Source organism: Motacilla alba, chromosome 4 (assembly GCF_015832195.1).
Source record: "Motacilla alba alba isolate MOTALB_02 chromosome 4, Motacilla_alba_V1.0_pri, whole genome shotgun sequence".
NCBI lineage: Eukaryota > Metazoa > Chordata > Aves > Passeriformes > Motacillidae > Motacilla > Motacilla alba.
Genome location: NC_052019.1, coordinates 41,570,289 through 41,591,350, shown reverse-complemented (window position 1 = coordinate 41,591,350; position 21,062 = coordinate 41,570,289). Strand labels below are relative to the sequence as shown.

The window sequence follows — 21,062 nt, the reverse complement described above, 5'->3', positions numbered from 1 at the left end:
ATGGAAGTGTGACTGGTTGTGCACCTAGAGCCACAGAAATAAAAAAAAAAGTTCCTCAGTGACAGAGTTTGTGTAATGACATGATTGCTCTGTTGCTTTTGAAATGGGAAAGAGGCTTCTTCTTTGCCCATACAGAACACCAGAAAGGTTTAATTGATCGGGTCCTGTATATGTAATAGTATAAAATCAGAGTATGGCCTAAGGTGTGAAGGGAGAAACAAAAAATCAAAGCTTTTTTCTATTAGAAATATTGCAACTGATATAAATTTTTTTCATCAAGAAGAAAAGAATTTGAGCAGATTTACCAATAATTCTTTGCTTTTTTTAAATATTCCCTAGTCATACTACATTTCTAGCACAGTTTCATTGTATGCTTGCTGAGAAAATCCTTTCATTATTTTATCACAAAAACACGATCTTGCTCAGGTAAGAGATTTGCAAACAATCCAATGACAAAGATATTTTTACTGATGAATTGGAGTATTTGCCTTTTAGGTTTCCTGTTCTAAGCTAGCTCAGGTTTATAGTAGATGTCTAGTTGTGTACAGTGCGGTGATATACTTGTGTCCTTGTTTAGATTCTATTTTGTAGAAAACCGCAGTTCAAACTTTTGCAGCAGGTGTTAGTAATCAGATACAGAAGGATACAACACAATCAAAACAATCCTTTTTTTAGATGCCTGTTTATTTGAAGTGTTGAGACAGACAAGGAGGACCGTGTTGGAAAGTTGGCTGCAAAAGTGCTGAAGCTGTTGCTTGACAAGCATTTCTTTTGGTAGCAGCTTCAGCAGTCCCTGTTCTCTCAGTGCTCAGGTTTGTCCTTCAGCAGCTTCTTCAGCTCTGCCTTCCAGCTGGTGTCAAGTTAAAAAATAAACTATACTGAGGAAGTGAACTGTGTTCAAAACAGCAGCGGGGTTTTTTGGTTTTTTTTTTTTGTTTGTTTGTTTGTTTTTAATTTTCATGTGTTCTTTACATGGTTTAGTGTTCTGTCTCTCAAAGGTCCACAGAGATGCAAAAGTGATCCATTGGACGGAGGAAAAATCTGGGTTGTCCAAAGCAGCTAGCAGCACAAACTTTTGATAAACTGTCCTCTCAATCTGAAGGTTACTTTGTTGAGAAAATGGTATTAATATCCATATAGAACTTCTCACAAATAATGTATGTTCTAAAGTGGTTTAAATATTTATTATGTACTTACTTCTTATTTTAATTTGATTGTTTTAGGCTTTTCTGGAAATTTTACAGTTGTACTGTAAGTAAATAGGTATTTAATATTATTAGTCAAACCTACTGTAAATGAATACAAAGTCTAATTTAAATCCACACTATTCTTCTAGACTGTCTGAGGCAGAAGCACATAGGTGCCTAAAAATAGTATTAACCTCTAAATTGAAGAAAGTTTATATTGTCTTATTTTGTCTGTTACTCTAGTTTTAAACCTCTCCCCGTTAGAAAGTCGTGTACCCTTAACCCTGAACATTTTCATGCCTCTCCTGATTAATGAAGCCTATGTCTTAACATCTCTAGGACATTGCACACTGCTGTACTCCACAGCAGTGGAGTGGTACTCAGAAACTTCAGTGGTAGATAAGGAGAGAATTTATTCTCTAAAAATAAAAAAAGCTGAAATTTGCAGCTTATTTACCGACGCTGAAAGTCTTCTTCCATTACTCCACAGGTCAGATATTAATCATGAATGGTATGAAGTGAGGGTTTTAAAGTAAAGTCTGGTGCTGTTATAACTAGGTAGCTTAACTGTTCAAAATACTGAGAATAGGAGAAAAAATAGACCAACTTCTTTCATCTCCATTCTTTGCCTCATAATTTAGTGAATTAATGCTTTTGTATTTTAGTCTGTTAGCAATGCATTTTTTGAAACAGCACAGCACAGAAGAAGAATGGAATTGCTTTTAATTCCTTCAGGTTTTGTGGACCAATCAGCGCCTCTACTATAAAATTTTTGGTTTTTGAACCTCAGTTAGAATTTTGCTTAAGGAAGAATGGATTGTTTTGGGTTTTTTTGAATCTGATAAAAACCTTAGTGCCTAGCTCCAAGTTTCCAGTGTTATTACAGGAGTTGTCTTCTGACTTACAGAAAGAGATTCCTGAGTTGTCCTTTCAAATTTTTTTATCCAAACCACTTACATGACAGTCCAACACTGGACTGATTTAGTAAGTTCTGCAGTTGTCTTTATATTATTATAATATTTATATCTGCAATTTAATGTTTAATACTTCATTATCCACTTTTCTTCTCCATCTGTTTTGAACAAATGTTTATGTAAATCTGCTTGAGAGAACACATGCTTCTAATTCTGTATTTTCATGAAACTTTGGTTCAATTTGTCTAAAATATTACAAGTCTCTGTATAGGTGGTAGCAGAGATTAATTGTTTTTGACAATGCTGGTTTTGTTTCATTAAGTGGTTAGATTTTGTTTCATGGATTACAGAATGGCTGAGGTTGGAAGGAACTTCTGGAGGTCATTTTGTTCAACCTCACGTGCTCGTGCCTGGCCCCCTAGGGCCCGTTGTTCTGGGCCATGCTCAGACATCTTTCGGCTATCTCTAGGGATGGAGGCTCTGCAAATTCTTTGGACAACAGGTGCCAATGCTCCATCTCTCTCATAGTAGAAAAGTGTTTTCCTTCCAACACGTCCTGGGTTTCAGTTTGTGCCCATTGCCTCTTGTCCAGGCACTGGACACCACTGAAAAGAACCTGGCTCCATCCTCTCTTCACCCTCCCTTCAGGAATTTGTGTGCATGGATGAGATCCTGCTGAGCCATCTGTTCTCCAGGCTGAGCAGTGCTGGCTGTCTCAGTCTTTCCTCTTCTGAGAGATGCTCCAGTGCCTTGATCATCTTAGCAGCCCTCCCTAGAGGGAGTGGACTCTCTCCTGTAGCTCTGTATCTCTCATGTACTGAGGTGCCCACAGCTGGACACAGCACTCCAGGTGTGGCCTTTCCACTGCTGAGGAGAGGGGAAGGATCCCCTTCCTCAATCTGCAGAGAAAACCAGCTAATGATCACAAGAGGAAACTAAATATTAAAGTACTATTGTTCTTGTTTTGTCTCACATTGTTTCTTTTGGTGGTGAAATAGCTGAATAGAAAAAAAGTTTGAATTTTGTCACCTTTCTTCAGTCCCACACAGAACAATCTTGTGTGTGTATATATATATATGTATCTAAAACCATACATCTTCTGGAATATGGTAGGGCTTCCTTTTTCCAGAATGGTATCCTTCAGGAAGTGTACTTTCTCTTTTTACACCTGGAGTATGTGTGTGCAGAAGCAAAGGGGGGCGGGGTTGTGGGGGGAAGTGTAATTTTGTTCTGTTAGATGTTGTTAGCAGTGAAAGGAAACCAATTTGTTTTGAACTTGGATTCAAAATTCTGGTTGAATAGTTCAGTAAAGCCCAAGTTGGCATTAATTGATTGATTAGTTCAAATCCAATTTCTGTTATCTTCTCTGATATGGTAATCCATTTTTAGCAAATAGAGCTAAGACTAAATAATTTTTGCATCAGATATTGTCTCTAAAATTGTTGCTGATTTTTTGTATGCACTAAGAATGTTCATGTTCTGCCAGTCTCAGTATAAGAACTAAAAAATCATCACAATGCTGGTGACAAACTTTGTCATGAGCTCTCTGTTAGCAGCCTACTGGCTATGCCTTCTCTTGCTTCACTTGTCAGAGGTTGTTTGTATATAAACGAGGGTGACCTGTGAAGGTGAAGTCAGGACAGGGATTCCCTCAAGGCTGCTAATGGTATGGGTCAACAAAGAGTGTTGTACATAATCCAGCAAAGCCCAAAAATCTGTTGAGAGAGCAGACTTCTGCAGTTCTGTTATTTGAGAGCAGACTATCAAAATCTTTTACATAGGGAAGGTGTTTTACAATATAAAATGAGAAAAGAACAGGGGAAGTCCTTGACAAGATGGTAATTTCAGGCTTAGTAATGGCAGTGTGAAAAAACAAGAGTGAAGATGTGACCAGCTGGAGAGCTGATCTAAAAACTACTTGGGTACTTGTCATGGAAGACAGGCAGTACTGGTCCACACATTACAATGCTAACTGTGTGTGAAGATAAGTCAGTCATGGAGCATGATCAGTCTCTAATTTTGGCACTGGGGCAGCTGTAAACTTGACTATCTCCAGGCACAGTGGTTTGGTGAAGTGAGACAGCCTGCACTGAAACCAGCTGCCAGGGACAGATATCCCCATGGTTCTGTCTTTGGGCCTGCAAACTGAAAGTTTTCCACTGCCATTTCCGCAGTGAACTCCTTTGTCGTGGGATCATTCTGAAGCAGCTACAGTGAACTTTGTTAAGCAGCATTGTGTAGTCAGTTTTGATCAGAGGAAATCAAAAATGTTGCGCTGTATTGGCCTTTAAAGGGCAAAACCCCTCTCTTTTTGTATTAATTTTCACAATCTCATCAAAAAAGAGCCCTGTCCAAGGACATTCTGTCCTGCCATGCTGAAATACGAGTGTGTCCTGGGGATATGCTCAGATCTACAGAACTGTGTCTTGTAGACTCATAGTGACAGCTTTACAGATAGCATGTGCTCATTATATATTCTGTATCACAGCAATACTTCTTGATTTAATATCTTGTGTGAAGCTCACCAAATACATTAAACCGCACTCATTTTAAAATAACTTTTCTCTGAATTGTCATTCCCTGAAATATTGGTATTACCTTTCACGTGATTAGGCAAGGGCAAGCTCTGAAGCTACATCTCCTGGAAGGCACAGGCAGGTTAGCAGTTAGATGTTATATATTCTCTTTGAAACCAAGAGAGTGATTTCTCCCTTCAGTTTTAACTGCCGTTACTATGGTGATTGAGCTCTTAGACATTGTGAACTGATGTCACTTCACCAGCTAAGACTGCAGGGGGAGGAAGAATTAGGCTTGATTGCTGGCTTTGTTGCTTTGTGACTGAACTTTGATTTGTCAAGCATTTATCAGAGGCTTCTTCAACAATATTTAAATGATACTGAAATTGTGTGGCTTGCAAACTTTGCTTGCAGAATGAAACAGTAGATAAGTTCTATTCTACTTAAGGTTAGCAGAGTATCTAGGGCAGATCCTTATGCCAGACAAGTATCTGGCCAGTTAGGTTGGATATACAGGTGCAAGGATGAAGGCAAAGAATTTAACATCTTATGTTAACAGTCAAAACTGCTTATTTTGAGTTTGCTGACAAGGTGGATGACATAATGAGATGGGAAGATTAGATAGTTCATAAGTTGTGTGAGCAGAAAAGACATCATGAAATTGCATATCCATTGGGAAGTTAATTAGGGATGCATCAGTAGATTTCGTAGCCTGGAGAGGGGTATGATTAAAGCATCTGTTAATAAGTGTCTGTGCATGGATGATCAGAATAAAATTGCATAAACCAGCCATGTCCACAGCATATCATGTTTACCAGGAATGTGCTGCTGGCACTGTGTCTGACACATGTCCATGTGTTTGGCCTGGTGTTCATTTGCTGCACTAGCATGTTGCAGTAATACAGCAAGCATTTCTAGATGCCCTGGAGTCTGGTCAAAAATAGTGTTTCAAATGAACTTGAAGATGCTTGGGAAATTTGCAGCTTTTCACTGTTACTGGCACAGTTCTAACCTATAAAGGTTAGGAAAATAGCACAGCATGTGTGAGGACTGACTTTGTCACTGTGTGAACTTGTAGGATCTGCAGAGGGTCATGGCTCAAACCAGCTAGATGTCTTGAAGCATGTAGCAGCTCTATTTTTATTGGTGATTTTTTTTAATCTAAGCCTGAGTTTTGTTTATTGATGCATCATTCATTTCTAATAAATGAAATAAGATGGGAAGCTATTAAAAGCAACCTGTCAAGTGCTGCATGGTAGCAGAAAAAAGTCCATAAGTACAGACTGGTAATAGAATGCTAGTGTGCAGTGAATAAGATGGCTATATGGAGATATCTCTAGAAAGTGATGTGTTGTTAATACGAACATTTCCTGAAAAATTACTAGCTTCTTTAAAATCAGCTTTGCTGAATTAAGAAGGTTTTCATCCAAAGTATGCAGGGGTTTTTTGTTGGTTTTTTTTTCCATTTGTGGCAAGAACAACACTTTTAAGTAAGAGCCAAGACTGGAAATGATCTGGAAGCATAGAGCAGTTCTAGAGGTAAATCTTCACAATTTGAAAAAGGTTTCTGTGCGTAATCTCAGCTGTCTCTGGCCACAATAATGGTACTGTTACAGTAAAACCTGTGGGAGTGTGCATGAGTGATGAAGTAAGAACTAAGACTCTTAACTGCCTTCTGATAATCTTTAATATGACCACAGTCTCTCACAATTTCAGGGATAACGATTTAAAGGAAGATGTAGAAAACCTTTAAATTCTGAATTCAGAGGAAAACTATGTGTTCATCTACTATGTTCCATTCTCCTAGACAAACCCACTTAATGTGTTTTCCTCAGATGACCACCATTTATTTTTTCTGAGGCTTGCCCCTTATTAGGTCATAATTTCCCACTTATCTTTGTCATACACTGGCATGTGGATTACCAGTACAGTTTTTGAGGCAGTTAGGTTTTCTCATCATCAACATTTGAATTTATTTGTACATCCAGCTTTGGGTACCTACATTAGCTGGTAAATTTAGTAAGATGATCTTTCTCTAAGTTACTTACATAAGCAATAGAAAGAGGAGAATAATGCAGCACACAGCTATAGAGCACCTAAATCGGGCTCTTCCTCTTAAACTGTCCTCCAGAAAAGCCTCTCTTTGCTTCAAATGAGCAGTCAATTTGTAGATCAAAGAATACTGCCACCTTAAATTAATAATCATTTAACAATGAAATACTATTTTGTTGTTTTACACTCCTCCATTTGTTTAGGAGCAAATAAAGGCATCAACACTCCCTAGCCCATCAAGTACTATTTTTGGCAGTTTTGGAGATCAAATATTTAACAAACTTAACCTCTTAGGGATCAGTTGCAGTGTTTGTACATATCTGTTCTGTTTTCAAATTGCAACTGTTAATCTCTGTGGTTAAGACTATGTGTAAAGGGCAACATCAGGATGCTTTAGAAATTTTAAAGAAATCTTTTTTTTTGCTTCAGTGACTTTAGGATCAGAGTCAACATGAAAGTAGAATCAGGTGGAACATGTTCCACAAAACAGCTGCTAAACAATACTGTGTAAATAGAATTGTTCTTTTCCAATCATTAAGTCTAATTAAATTTGAAAAGAGGTGAATTTGGCTTCTCAGGGTAAATGATTTTATTCTACTAGTTATTAGCATAAATTGCATTGTCATACATGACTCTCGCTGCAAACAAAATAATCCCTATTAATGTCATATTTTTTACTAACTTTGAGTAAAATTACTGAAGAGTGTAATGCTGTGTTAAGGACACCTTTTTGATATTTCACTGATGTAGATGATTCTAATTTTGCTGTCATTTCCTTTAATATGGAATACAGCCCAGAGAAGATTGCTTTTAGTTTTGTCTGTTGGCTCTGATCTTGCAGTCTGCTGGAATGTATAAGGACTGTATGTCCTAACATGTGCTCTATGCTCTTTCCTTCTTGCTGTCAGTGACACACCCACCCTCTTAGCACTATTTAGTCACCACTAAACAGTCAGCACTATTTGCAGTTGTGTTACAGACCTTGCAAACAGCTTTGGTCAAAATAAGGATTCAGGGGTTCAAAGCTGACACAGGTTCATTTCAGGGGAAGGGGCCACCCTATTTTCTGGCAAGAAAAAAAAGAAAGCACAACCTGAGCCTCGACCCCTCATTTCAGGATTTGCATTTCACTCAGGCTTAATAAATTGTATTTGGGTGTTCTTCAATATGTTGCTCTTGCAGAGAGCAACTGTGGCTAAGCAAAAGCATAATTATTCTCCTGTAACTACAAAGACTGTGAAATCAGAAATTTTAATTAGAAAATGGTATTTTTCAAGATGTGAATATAATTCTTGAATTTATCTTTCTCCTCTACATACATTCCTGTCTCCATAGCAGCACTCCAATTACTAATGAGTAGCAGAATTTTCAGTTTTTCATTTTTTATTCATTTTTCTAGGTTATTCAACAGAGAAATGAGGAATGTGACCACATTCAATTTTTAATTGAAGAAAAAGAATCTAAAGAAGAGGACTACTATGAGGACCTTGACAGATTTGAAGAAAACGGTACCCAAGAGTCTCGCATCAGTCCCTACACTTTCTGCAAGGCATTTCCTTTCCACATCATATTTGACAGAGATCTGGTGGTCACACAATGTGGCAATGCTATATACAGAGTCCTTCCACAGGTTAGATGATTCTTATGCATGGATAGCCATAGAAAATAGTGATAGATGCTTCACAGGCTAATTATAAAGATGAATAAAACAGATTTAGGATTCTCTGTCTAAACAGCATTCCAATGTAAGTGTATAATATTTACTAAATTGTGCTTAACTGTTGTTAGAAAAAGGACTTGAAAATAACCTAGTTCTACAACAGCTTTGTTCCTTATGGTCATGTCGTTACTCAGTAAGAGAATAATTTAAAAACCTTGTGATTCAATGGAGAGATGCATAAATTCTATTCAGTATTGTCATCTAATAAAATGGAATGTAATTGCTCTATGTATGCTTTTATTATAAAGCATAACAGTTTTGGTTTTTTTTTTTTCTTTTTTTCTGTTTTTTTTAATATTCTAGCTGCAGCCAGGAAATTGCAGTCTCTTGTCAGTTTTCTCCTTGGTCCGGCCTCATATTGATATCAGCTTCCATGGGATCCTCTCCCATATCAATACAGTCTTCGTACTGAGGACTAAGGTAACTAGAGAATATTTTCCCAGGTTTTTTTTTAAGGAAGTGTTCTTTGGAGAGATAAGAAGTGCAGGAAGCTCAGAAGTCTTCAGAGAAAATTCTCTATAGTATGCTCAGACATTTTTGAGTCTTGAGCCAAGAGAGAGTCACAGATAAGAATTTGTGAATAGCTGTTGAGCAGAGTGTTTTATAGGAATGGTGAAGTAAACGCACTTCATGCCTGATGCTTTCTCTGCAAGGGGCCAGTCTAGTTTATGGTGTTGTATCAAAGCAAATGTAGAGAAGTAATTACATTTACTTTACTTCCTAAGAGTGTGGGAGACAAATATGAAATGTGTTCTTGCTTGGATCCATATGTTCATACAAAGGTCTGTGTCCTGTTCTCTAAAGAGGGTGGGAGACAAGGTGTGTGATACGAGCAGAAGCAGTGTGTAGAGTAACACCTACTACATCAAGGAGCCTGTTTATTTAAAGAAAACTGTGCCTGAGAGAAACCAGGATGTTTTCTTAGACATGATCCGAGGCGCAGATACAAGTTCACAGAGCAGACAATATTAGTGTCAAAACTATTGTTTAAGGAACAAGGTGGAAGAAAACAAGGAGTTACAAACATGAATGTAAAGAAGGATACCATGCTTTGTGTCTTCAAGATAGCAAATTGTAGTATTAAAATACAGACAGTGCACAGTGTTCAAATGAGAAATTAATCAGGGCTTAATGTAAGCTGTTAGTCTAGTCCAAATATTCTGACTGCCTTCGTAGTGAATACACTTACAGACTAGGCCTGGTGCATAACACACCATTGCCCTTACACAGTGGTGGCTTTTCATCACCAGGAGGGGCTGTTGGATGTGGAAAAGTTGGAGTGTGAAGATGAACTGACTGGCACAGAAATCAGCTGCTTACGCCTGAAAGGGCAAATGATCTACTTGCCTGAAGCAGACAGCATTCTCTTTCTTTGTTCACCAAGGTACTTCGAACCTAGAGAGTTCTATGATCTTGATTTTCATGTTACAATTACTAATTTTAAGAACATTTATGAGAGTAGTACTACAGAGACTAATTGGTTCGGGTATTGATTTAATAGGTTTGGATGTGTTTATACTAAAAGAGTTAGGAGCATTTAAACATTGTAACTTGACTGAGTATTAAATACTCAATATAAACATTGGTTTGCTCTGGCCCAATTTGTACAAATGGTTATTCCTCATATTCCATTTTTTTTCAGCAAGTTTTATCTTTTTTTTTTTTTTTTTTTTTTTACTCAGAGAATGCTAAGAATTGTGACAACTATTTGGTTTTCTGTGTGGATTCATGGATTTTTGCATTAGATTTAATGTAATAGATTGGTAATAAAGAAGTGGTTGGAATGGAGGAATGGAGGATGGAATGGAAAGATTCATTACATAATCTCACTTTGTGTGCTGAAGTATGTACATTTGATATGCTCATGGAACTTTTCATGAGTATTCTGTATTTAAACGCAAAAATCAAGAGCTGTGGGTTAAAATGAATGATCACAAATAAGGTGTTTCCTAGAAGGGATATGTTGTACAGCTCATCACAAGTTCAGAAGCTTCATCTTTCTACTGTTATTCAGTAGACTGCTGCTTATTTGAGTTTTAAATGCTCCTTTGGCAAATTTAATTTTACCCATATTATTGTATATTTCTCTGCTTTGCAGTGTGATGAACTTGGATGATTTAACCAGGAGAGGATTATATCTGAGTGATATTCCATTGCACGATGCTACCCGTGATCTGGTTCTTTTGGGAGAGCAGTTCCGAGAGGAATATAAACTGACCCAGGAGCTTGAGATCCTCACTGACAGACTACAGCACACACTGCGTGCACTGGAAGATGAAAAGAAAAAGACAGACACGTAAGAACCAAATCCCAATTTTGGGCTGAAACACTCAAAGCAATATATTATTTATAGCTACCTTCTTTAAAGAATAACAGAATCTTGTAAGGAATATCAGAGATAATAAGGACTGGTAATTTTGGAGTCGAGAAAGAACATTTAATAGGGTATTTCTTTATTTAGATTGTCAGATTCACCCACAGTCTAGGCTTTTATATGCCTAGATGTTTTGATGGCTCCCTCCCTGACAAGAAAAGTTATAAAAAATGAGCTACCATAAAAATTCATTTTTACTTGTGAATTACCTAAAATTTTGGAAATTTATATGCAGTCACTGTAGCAAAAATGAATTTGATGAATGCCCAAGTGCTGTTATTTGACAGAGTCCAGTAAACCAACTTTAGTCTTTCTGGCACAGGATAATAGGACAGAAAAACTTATAAACCTTGAAAACACTTTGTGTAAAGCTGAAACTTTGCAATAGCTTAATGCTATGAATTTGATGTAAAAGTTACTTGTAGAAATGAATTTGGGTTTATCTAGCTATAAGTACATAAAAATAACGCATAATAGTAAATGTGCATTGGGCCCCAAATCTGGTACTACAGATAGCTGTAAAGTCAATTTCAAATGTCATTAGTCTATGGCATTTTAGCTCAACAATGACTGGCAAATTAAACAAAAGCTTGTGTGGAAAGTAGCATGGAGTTCATTATTGACTCTTATTTATAAAACACAATCCCATCTCTGTATTAATTCTATTGACAGATACGTTTTTCTGTAATGGAGTAATGGAAATTACTTTAAAAATACTTGAAAGGGATGGACAGGAGAACCAGAGAAAACAAAGCCTAAGAAGTATTTTTTCTCTTCATTCCTGTTGGCTTACTTTATAAAGTCATTTTATCTTCAGGAATTCTTGCCTTCATAGCAGCTGCTGGAACAGATAGTGTCAGTTACTGTGTGATGTGCCAAAAGTATTCACTAATTATAACTCAAGTAGTGAACTTGCCAAAAATGCAGCTAATGAGGGTTTGTGCAGGAGGCTGTGTACAAAATGATGTTCAAGATTTGTGAAACAGTCAGAGATCTTCAGGAGGGAAATGGACTTTAATATAGGAGTTAGATAGTTGAAGGAAGACACATGAGAATAGGGTGAATTTCTATGTGTGTGATTGGATTTTATTTGCATAATTTATAATTTGAACAAGTGTTAATACATCATATAGACTATTGAAAAGACACCCTAGACCCTAAAAACAGCATGCTCAACAGAGAGGAAGCATTCAGAAATGCATGAATTGATCAGAGATGGAAAACTGTTTGATCTCTTCATGGTCTTTTTTGCAGCTTTTATGGTTCTGTGAGAAAAACCATATTATATGAGCTGAGGATGTGTCAAAAAGAAGTTAAAATTATCCGAGACACTACTAACAAATCATGTCAGAAGAATTAATAATACATGTCTCATTTTGTTGATAATTTAGATGTGTTAATGTTTTTGAGATGGTATGCTGATGTAGGTCAGTTCCTGTTTTCCAAATAACATATTCTTCAGTAAACACCTTTTCTGTTGCTTGTTGATGATGGAAGTATGTTATAAACCCTGTGGGGGGTAGGAAGTTATTATATGAAGAGTGCTGCTGTAAACACCTTTCTCCAGATTCTCTCTGTTTCACTTTTGCCTTTCTTTCCTTACCCGTGTAGGTTGCTGTACTCTGTTCTGCCACCATCAGTGGCAAATGAGCTGAGACACAAGCGTCCTGTTCCAGCCAAGCGCTACGACAACGTCACCATTCTTTTCAGTGGCATTGTGGGATTCAATGCCTTTTGTAGCAAACATGCCTCTGGAGAGGGAGCTATGAAAATTGTCAATCTTTTAAATGATCTTTACACAAGATTTGATATTCTGACTGATTCACGAAGGAATCCATTTGTTTATAAGGTAAGCATAAGATTTTTGAAGTATCTAATCTGTTACTTTTCTATAATTTACTGTGGTGATATTCTTTTCCAATCTTCTTGGAATTTAAGCCTTAAAAAAAAAAACCAAAACAAACTTATGTTCTCAGTCTAAACTGTGTTACCTGATATTAGATAGCTACAGAAGAGTATGTTGGTTATCTCTAAATGTCTGAAGGAACATAAAGTGCTAAGTTCTCATCACGATTTCTGCAGTTACCCATTAAGTGGACATACACATGTACTTCCACAGTAGCAGATTGAGCTCATACAAGCCATTTTTGGTTCTTCTGACCTTGTGCTTTAAGTTTTTCAGTTCTCCTCCTGGATCTTCTTGTTGTAAATTATGACTTACTATTCAGTTACTCAATGTGAATTTCATTCCTTCATTCACTTCAGGAGTGAGGTGTAGTTGCAAATGTGGCTGGTAGCAGGAAGGTACAGAGATAGATACATATGCATCCCATATATATGTACACGTACTTGCTTGTGTGTTAATGTCTGTGAAGTTTATTCCTAGGTTTTTCTAGAACTGAATTTTATGTCCTGTACCATGTGAATAAAGGGTGTGAGTCAGAACAAACATGGAGCTCAGTTTCATTCAGAAGACACCAGAAGAGAGGCTCAGGTTTACACAATCACAGTCATTGTTAATTGCTACATTGTGGGTTTATGATAAATCCCCTTTAATAACAAGCAGGGATGACAGTAATTAGGGTGATTTGGATAAAAGGGAAAGGGAACTCTTTTAAAGGAGAAGCAGTCTTGAAGAACTACATCAATTCTAATACTCTAAAAGCCATAATAATGAAGTAATTGAAAAATATCTGTCTTGATAGGTGGAAACAGTTGGGGACAAGTATATGACAGTGAGTGGTCTGCCAGAGCCTTGCATGCATCATGCACGATCTATCTGCCACCTGGCTTTGGATATGATGGAAATAGCAGGCCAAGTTCAAGTAGATGGTGAACCTGTTCAGGTTAGTAAATGGGGGCTTGAATGAAAACCCATTCTTTGACAGCATGATAATGTTTTGAAATAAGATAATGCTCTAGTCCTAGTCCGTGCAAGGGATGGGCTTTGTTCTTGTTAGATTTTGAGACTGATATATACAAATAGTATGAGAAGTCAATGTAGCTGTGACATATGCAGTTCCCAGACCTTAAAATGCTTATTGTGCTTTAAAAAGTAAAGGACTTATTTAGGTCCACATTATTTATGTCTGTTTTCTGATAATTTCAATATAATCAATGAATTCCTATTGTGCATCAAGTATAATCTGTTGAGTCTTCTTCAACTCAAGGAGCAGAAAAGTAATATTCCCTCCCTGATATTTTTCATCACGCCTCAGATCCTCATGTCAGAATGAGACATTATTGCCTTAAAAGAGAATTACAGTTCCATAGACAGGTATAGCAATGACTACTGACACCAGTGTATATTAGTGGAATTTCACTCATTGTGGGACTTTCTGGAGATGTTGTAGCACTGATACAGAACTGGGCAAGCAGCATTGACTGTCCTCATCAGAAGGTTGTGAGCAGAAAATGATGAACAAGTGCAATGCATATTTCTATTTACATGAATGCTGATGTTATATGACCTAGCTCAGAGCTGTGTACTTCACTTTATCATGGAGCAAAGCATTGAGAAGGTTTGATTTGGGGCTTTACAGTAACTGTAACATGCTACAAGAATGAGCTTCTCCAAAACTCTGTCCTACATCTTGACCTTCTGAATACAAAATACTATTATTTTTACTTTGAGAAACATCTTTTTTCTTGACCTATGCCATCCTTTTCTGCACCTTCTGAGTGCTCATTAAACACAGACCTGCAGAGTATGCCTCTCTGCCCACCTCTTTTTTTTTTTTCACAGTACGTAATAACAGCAGTGTGCATGCTGGAAAATTACAGAGTCTGATTGTTCATGTGGAAGGCAGAGGCATAACACTGTGCTAAAGTTAAAAAACAAAGAAGTGACAAAACGCACAAAATGCAAGGCTTTGAGGAAGCAGGAGTAGCACTTTGGAAAAATAAACTCTAGTAGATATAAGTAGCATGTTGCCTGTGTTTAGTCAGAGGCATCAGATTAGTTACATTACTTTTGAATATTCAAACGTAATTTTTTCTCTCTAAAGATAACCATAGGAATCCATACTGGTGAGGTAGTCACAGGTGTCATAGGTCAGAGGATGCCACGGTACTGTCTCTTTGGAAATACGGTCAATCTTACAAGCAGAACAGAAACTACTGGAGAAAAGGGAAAGATCAATGTCTCTGAATATACCTACAGGTGAGTGATGTATTATTTTTATTGGTATTGACATCTTAAAATAAATCACTTTGTCAGCATACCATAAAAGTTTTTTTGGAGTTAAAAGTGGCAGTCCTTCTGCAACCATTATTTAAGTATGTGAGTTCTCATGAAGCTGTATGGCAAACTGCATTATGATATGCAATTACTGGTCTGCAAATATAGTAATGATGTGGAGATGGAGTTGAATCTTTTGATAGTCTGCTCACATACATGTGGCATGTTTAATATTTTACATAGTGTGTGGCACGCATGTGAAATCCATTAACTTACGTGTTTTCTCTTTCAATTTCAGGTGTCTTATGACACCAGAAAATTCAGATCCTCAGTTCCACCTGGAGTACAGAGGTCCAGTTTCTATGAAGGGCAAAAAAGAGCCAATGCAGGTTTGGTTTTTGTCCAGAAAGAGTACAGAGACAGAGGTATGAGTAACTAGAGTGTAATTTTGTTTTTTTCCAAACATAAACATTAAAAATTTAATCTAAACCATGGAGATCCATTTACATTTGCAAAACTAAATGTTCCACAGAAAAAAAAATGAAGAGTTTTGTGCAACACTCTTTCATTAACACATTTATTATCTTGACAGTACTTGAAAATCCTTGATTATTTGTCTTTGCAGTTTGTGCAGTTCCTGAAAGAGTACTTTTGATTTCAAAAAGTCCTTGAGGGAATGCCAAGTGTTTAAATATTTATATCTCCCTCTTACAGATTTCTGCACTGTACTAGATTTTGCAATATAATGTCGGTTTCTCTTTAGCTGACATGTCTGGTTACCAGCACTTCAAAATTTGCCATTTGCTTTTCACTCACTAGTGAAAAAATGTGCTTTCAAATATTTAGGCCACAGTCAAGCAACTATTTGCAAGCAGGTTCACACCTGATGTTTGTGGTGGTGTGGTGGTCTCTTAACCCCAGCTGGCACCTGCTTGTTCAGAGACCGTTGCATGGCAGAGGTCCAGCTTTAGAAATACACAGGGTGAAAACTAGTTCTTGTAAATGACATATCATCCTAAGTTGTCTTCTTAAAATGAGGTGGGGTAGAGAACATCAAGCACTGAGGGACCTTTAGGTTATGCCTCAGTTTCAGAACTTTGGGCATGTATTATTCAGAATTTCAGTGAAAGCCAACGAGATCTAGACTCAAAGTGTGCTACAAACTTGGACAGTGAGGTTTCAGTATGCCATCTGCTTTGCCATAGCTGAGCAGGTGCATACATTCCATCCAACATGTCAACAGGAAAAAAAAAAGTAATTTACATAGCTTGAATTTTGCCCCGAAGCAATATAAAAAGAATGAGTTTTCTGCTATGTATTTAATCTTAAAAACACCCTTGAATAAAATAATGAAAGTCATCAGTTACCTTGGCTGAAATAATTCTAGTAAGTCAGAGGAAATTGATTACGTGTCTGAATGCTCATGTACTTCTGAAAGTGTAATTTAGGCTGTTAAACTGTTTAGGCTTTTTAGGAGATATAATCCAGATTTATTACCACTGGTACCCAAGTATATGAATATTGACTTTTTAATGGTAACTCCCAGTATTAACCCTCTGTACTTTAGCTCTGCATTTTAATTCTGTATTTGAATATATATTACTTACAATCATATTCTGGGTGCCACTTTTGAGAATACTTTTCTATTCTTATTCTACAGTAAGATAACTATAATTTCACATGGCTACCATTATTTCAAATCTATTGTTGTATTTAAAATACATTTTAATTAAACACCTTTCACTTTTTTTTCTGCCTTATAAATGTCCTATCATTTGTTTCAAGGCACATTATAATTTTAAATGTAAATTTCAGAGAGGTTCTGAGTCAGCTGGATATTTTACTTGTTTCAGCCTAACCTATGTTTAGTATGAATACAAGGTTCAGGTAGTTTAAGACTTTCAGAGATATTGTACAACAGCTGGTTTTGTTAATCCTCACAGCAGTCCTGAGAGCCACTTGCTGATACTGTTGTCCAGTAATTGAGCTTTGTAGAGGGAGACATGGGGGCAGGAATAATCCTGACTGAGAAATATTGTGAGCCTGATTTTCAGGAGCATTTAAGACTCACAGTTTAAGCACACTGAAAAAGCCTAATTTCTAATTTTGTTAGTTTTTGTTAATTCTGAAATTCAGATATAGATGTAATTCTGAGAGATGAAGGACTTCTCCCAAGACAGGTATCTCTTCTAAATTGTACTAAGTTTGGGAGCATAGGAGAATAGAAAAAATACATTGATGTCATGATGTGAACTGATAATCATTTTGCCAGAAGTGATTTTGAAAAGTGAAAGAATATATTCCTCTAACCTTTTGATTCTTTTCCACTGCCTGCACAATTTCATCTGTCCAGGCACAAAAAATACACTATTTATTTTGCCTTTATTCCTTTAAGATTTTCTGAACTCTTTCTGCCATGAGCATACTCTTCATGTTTTTTTCTGGCACTTTATAGGCTGTGCATAATTGTTTCAATCCAAAAGCAGAAATCAGATAACCAACTTTTTATGTTTGATCATTTTAAAGTAATCACTTTGCTTTATGCACACATGTAGTCTTGGTTTTCTTTCCAGATTTTTTTTTCAGAATGCTAATGTATTACTGTGTGCAGTGCCATTTATGGTTATGTACAGGGGGACTGTACATGACAATAAATAAGGGCATGTTTAAATATATTCAGAAACTATATGGTAAACTTCCTGAAAGGTCACTGCATAATATTGCAAGAAGTGGCATATAGAAGTAAGCATGAAAATATTTTCTAAATCATCCTGAGGACACTTCTTATAATTATGCTTTTATTGTGAAGTTTTCTACCTCCACTATCTTCAATCTAGGATCAATGCACATTAGTGATGTATTTTTCTTTTCATTATATCCTTTGGAGAGTTATTAGCTCAGCATTTGCCAATATGTCAGCTTATTTTACTCTGAAGACCAGTAATAAGGACATGGTGAAGAAAAAGGACAAAATGTACATAGATGCCATAAGAGATGTGAAACCAAAGCTAAAAATACACTGTTTCTCTACTAGGCCAGTAAAAAATGATAGGGCTGAAGCATCTCAGCATGCCTCAAACTTGATTCCTGGGTTGACATCTCTAATATCAGTCCCCATGAGTAGCATTAACTTCTGAGGAAGACCCAATTTACAAGAATAAGTGTTGGTTTGGAGTGCTGCTCCTTCACCTTTTTTCTCTGATATCTCTTCCATGATACCAATACAGCAATAAGTAGAGTTGCATCAGAAATACACATACAACAAAGCAACTGTGACCAGTTATTCACTTTTCATCTGTGTGTTTCCATACGATTAATTATTACTGTCTTCATTATTTTAACAGAGGTTCAGCTGAAGTTTCTCTCTCAAGAAACAGATTAGTTTTAAAAAATAAATCTTGCCAAGAGCCTCAGATATATGACTGCAATTTTATTCCCTCTCCAGTTTTTAATATATTTCTCTTCTGCCCTGTTCCCACATTACTGGTGGGAACAAATTGAAATGTCTCAGGCAGAGCTGGTAGTTCACCAAGGCATATAGGAATCGTTTCATTCCTACATGCAATACATATGAAAGAAATACATGCACCACCTATGCTTTTTGGTTTTTTTTTAGTTTTTAATATTTACTGATACTGGTTGCAAGTTGTAAAATGTATTTTGTCACTTCATTAACCCACCATGTTATTACTTCAAAGAAAATTCCTTACTTCTTCAATTCTGCTTGCATGCTCCCAAGGAAACAAAGCAAGATGCTTTCTGAGCTGAGGGAAGAGGAAGAGGACGCTGAATAGGGTGCAATAACTGTCTCCAAATAGAGTGCCAGGCAGTAAGGTTATGTTATGGATGTTCTTTCACATTGTATCTCCCATTGCCATGTGCAATACCATTGTCTTTTGCCCTATTCCTGAAGTCATACTTTGCAATTTTCTCTGGGCTTGCTTGCTAATTTTTTTGTTATTATTGTTTGGTACTGTTATATCTCTGCTATGAGCATGTATTTCAAGCTTTCCTTTTTTTGATATGCATTTTTGCATGTCAGTCATGTGACCATTCCTACCACCAGATAATAATGAATGAAGCCATGTAGTATGCACGCCACAGCTAACCACTTCAATGTGATGCTTCACATCTTCATCTTCATCTCTGAAGTACTGTGGTTATGTGAATTGATGACATTTCTTGAAAGATAGGTATTTCAGTTGATAGGCAGAACAATGAATCTAAGGAACTATATTAAAAAAAAAACCTAAAGCAGCATTATGAAAATTACTGCATATATGGTACCTCATGTAGTTCTGCTATTACCATGCTTCTCATTCATTTCGTGAATAACACTTGATGCTCTGTAAATTCCTGGTTAGAAAAAGGTTTCTCATTTGCTATCATCCTGCATTTTCCCTTTGTGGACACTGTAAACATCTTCTGTATTGGAAGGGGGCAGCTGTTTTTCTGATACTGCCATTTGAAGCATGTGCCAATGTACTTCTACTGAAATGCTGTTCACTTGCAATGTATTTCTCATTGATTTATATAAATTAAATAAATTGCCATATTAATAATAGGTTGCTGGACAATTTTAGACCACTTGTAGTGCATTGATTCTCATCTGATATAGCCCATGGAGTTGGAAGGCATGCTGCTGGGACATGGTTGGCGTGGTTGCCTTTTGGTTTGGTCTCTCTAATTTCAGAAATTATCTTATTTTATTCCTTGAGAGGACCTGGTAATATTCTGGGTGTCATGACATAATTAAGGGACGTAAAGCTTGGAAAGGGACATAGTGTGTTTCATCAGCTGATACAGTTGTAAGAGTGGACAAGTTTCAGATGCATAGACCTTCCATAACTTAAATATCTAGTGCATTTTTATGTGAATAGTATCTGTTCTTATCTGAATGATCATTTCTGAATATTTGCATTATAAAATAGAATAGTGCAATTACTTTGTGTATAAAAGTTGTCTATATCTATTATATCTTATTAGCACAGAATATATATGTATAAATGTTTCATGTTAATGTGCAAAAGAAATTGCAATAAATTATTTTTTCCACAGACTTCTAGAAATCTTGTGATTTTCTTTTGGTAGAAAAGTTTATTTCGTTGCTTGATACAAAAAAAGTATTTTCTCCATTAAATAATTTGCAGTTCATATTTAAATAAATTGTTGAGACATTGTTCCAGTGTTTGCAAATGTCCAAGTGTTTTACATATTCAGGTTAATGGATCACATCCTCAAATTAAAGTGGTGTTCAAAATGTTGAGGTTAATGCTTCAAAAATAGTAGAAGAGGTGACAAAAATGCATAAAACCTTCCTTTGAAACCCTTGGGCAATATTTAACAATCAGACATTATTAGCTGTACGCTTTGAGCAGGACGTACATTAGCAACCCAAGCTTTAGCAATGGGAAACGAAGGGAGGAAACCTCATACTTTCTTTCCCATCATCTCACTGTTGGACAGCAACACATCCCAAGATACCATCAGAAGTTGCCCTCTCTCAGATAGGTGCACAGCAGCGATTTGGATTGATCAAGTTGTTCAACCTTACAAAAACTTTATGGTGGCTTCGAAGGACATGGAATTTGTGACAGCTGTGGTTGTATATTGATATAATTCATATGCAAACGGATCTGAAAAAAAATGAAGTTCTATATCACACTTCAAGCTGATGGAAAATGGCATGCCAGAAAAATTAAATAATGCTCTGGCTTTATATTGTATCTTCTTAATAATTTCAAAATATTAAAGCTCCAATTTAGCTTCCTTGTAACACAACCAGTTTCTTAAAGCATCAAATAATAGGTCATATTGTGTTCATGTAAGAGTTTTTTATCTCAGTACAATTTAGGCACTTAACCACTTTTGTTGCTAAAACTGTGGCATTTAAATGCTGCATTCAGCTACTAAATTTGTAGTTTGGTTAAATACTACTCTCAGCCAACAGTTAAACACTTCTGCAGGTATATAGTTCTTTTTTGTGTGTTCTGCTGCCTCTTTTATTTAACTGTAGTGATTTGCTTTTTCAATAGAAGCTGTCTAGCTTAAACATGAGGCAGAGTAATCATCAAAGTCTGTTTCAAAGGTCTTTATAAATGTATTTTATTCTGGTATTT

The 21,062-nt window shown here is 36.4% G+C and overlaps 1 protein-coding gene across 1 annotated transcript in view; it reads left to right on the top strand.

Moving 5' to 3' along the window:
- The window catches only part of GUCY1B1 (guanylate cyclase 1 soluble subunit beta 1), a 42,284-nt gene extending 22,281 nt beyond the window's left edge, over nucleotides 1–20,003 (top strand). Inside the window, exons 6-14 of the mRNA XM_038135476.1 lie at nucleotides 8,069–8,299; nucleotides 8,693–8,809; nucleotides 9,640–9,773; nucleotides 10,488–10,685; nucleotides 12,375–12,612; nucleotides 13,469–13,609; nucleotides 14,771–14,925; nucleotides 15,242–15,368; nucleotides 18,683–20,003. Of these exons, the coding sequence (XP_037991404.1) occupies nucleotides 8,069–8,299; nucleotides 8,693–8,809; nucleotides 9,640–9,773; nucleotides 10,488–10,685; nucleotides 12,375–12,612; nucleotides 13,469–13,609; nucleotides 14,771–14,925; nucleotides 15,242–15,368; nucleotides 18,683–18,706 (1,365 nt within the window). The 3' untranslated portion in view covers nucleotides 18,707–20,003. The remainder of the gene's footprint in view (nucleotides 1–8,068; nucleotides 8,300–8,692; nucleotides 8,810–9,639; nucleotides 9,774–10,487; nucleotides 10,686–12,374; nucleotides 12,613–13,468; nucleotides 13,610–14,770; nucleotides 14,926–15,241; nucleotides 15,369–18,682) is intronic.
- The last annotated feature ends 1,059 nt before the right edge of the window (nucleotides 20,004–21,062 follow it).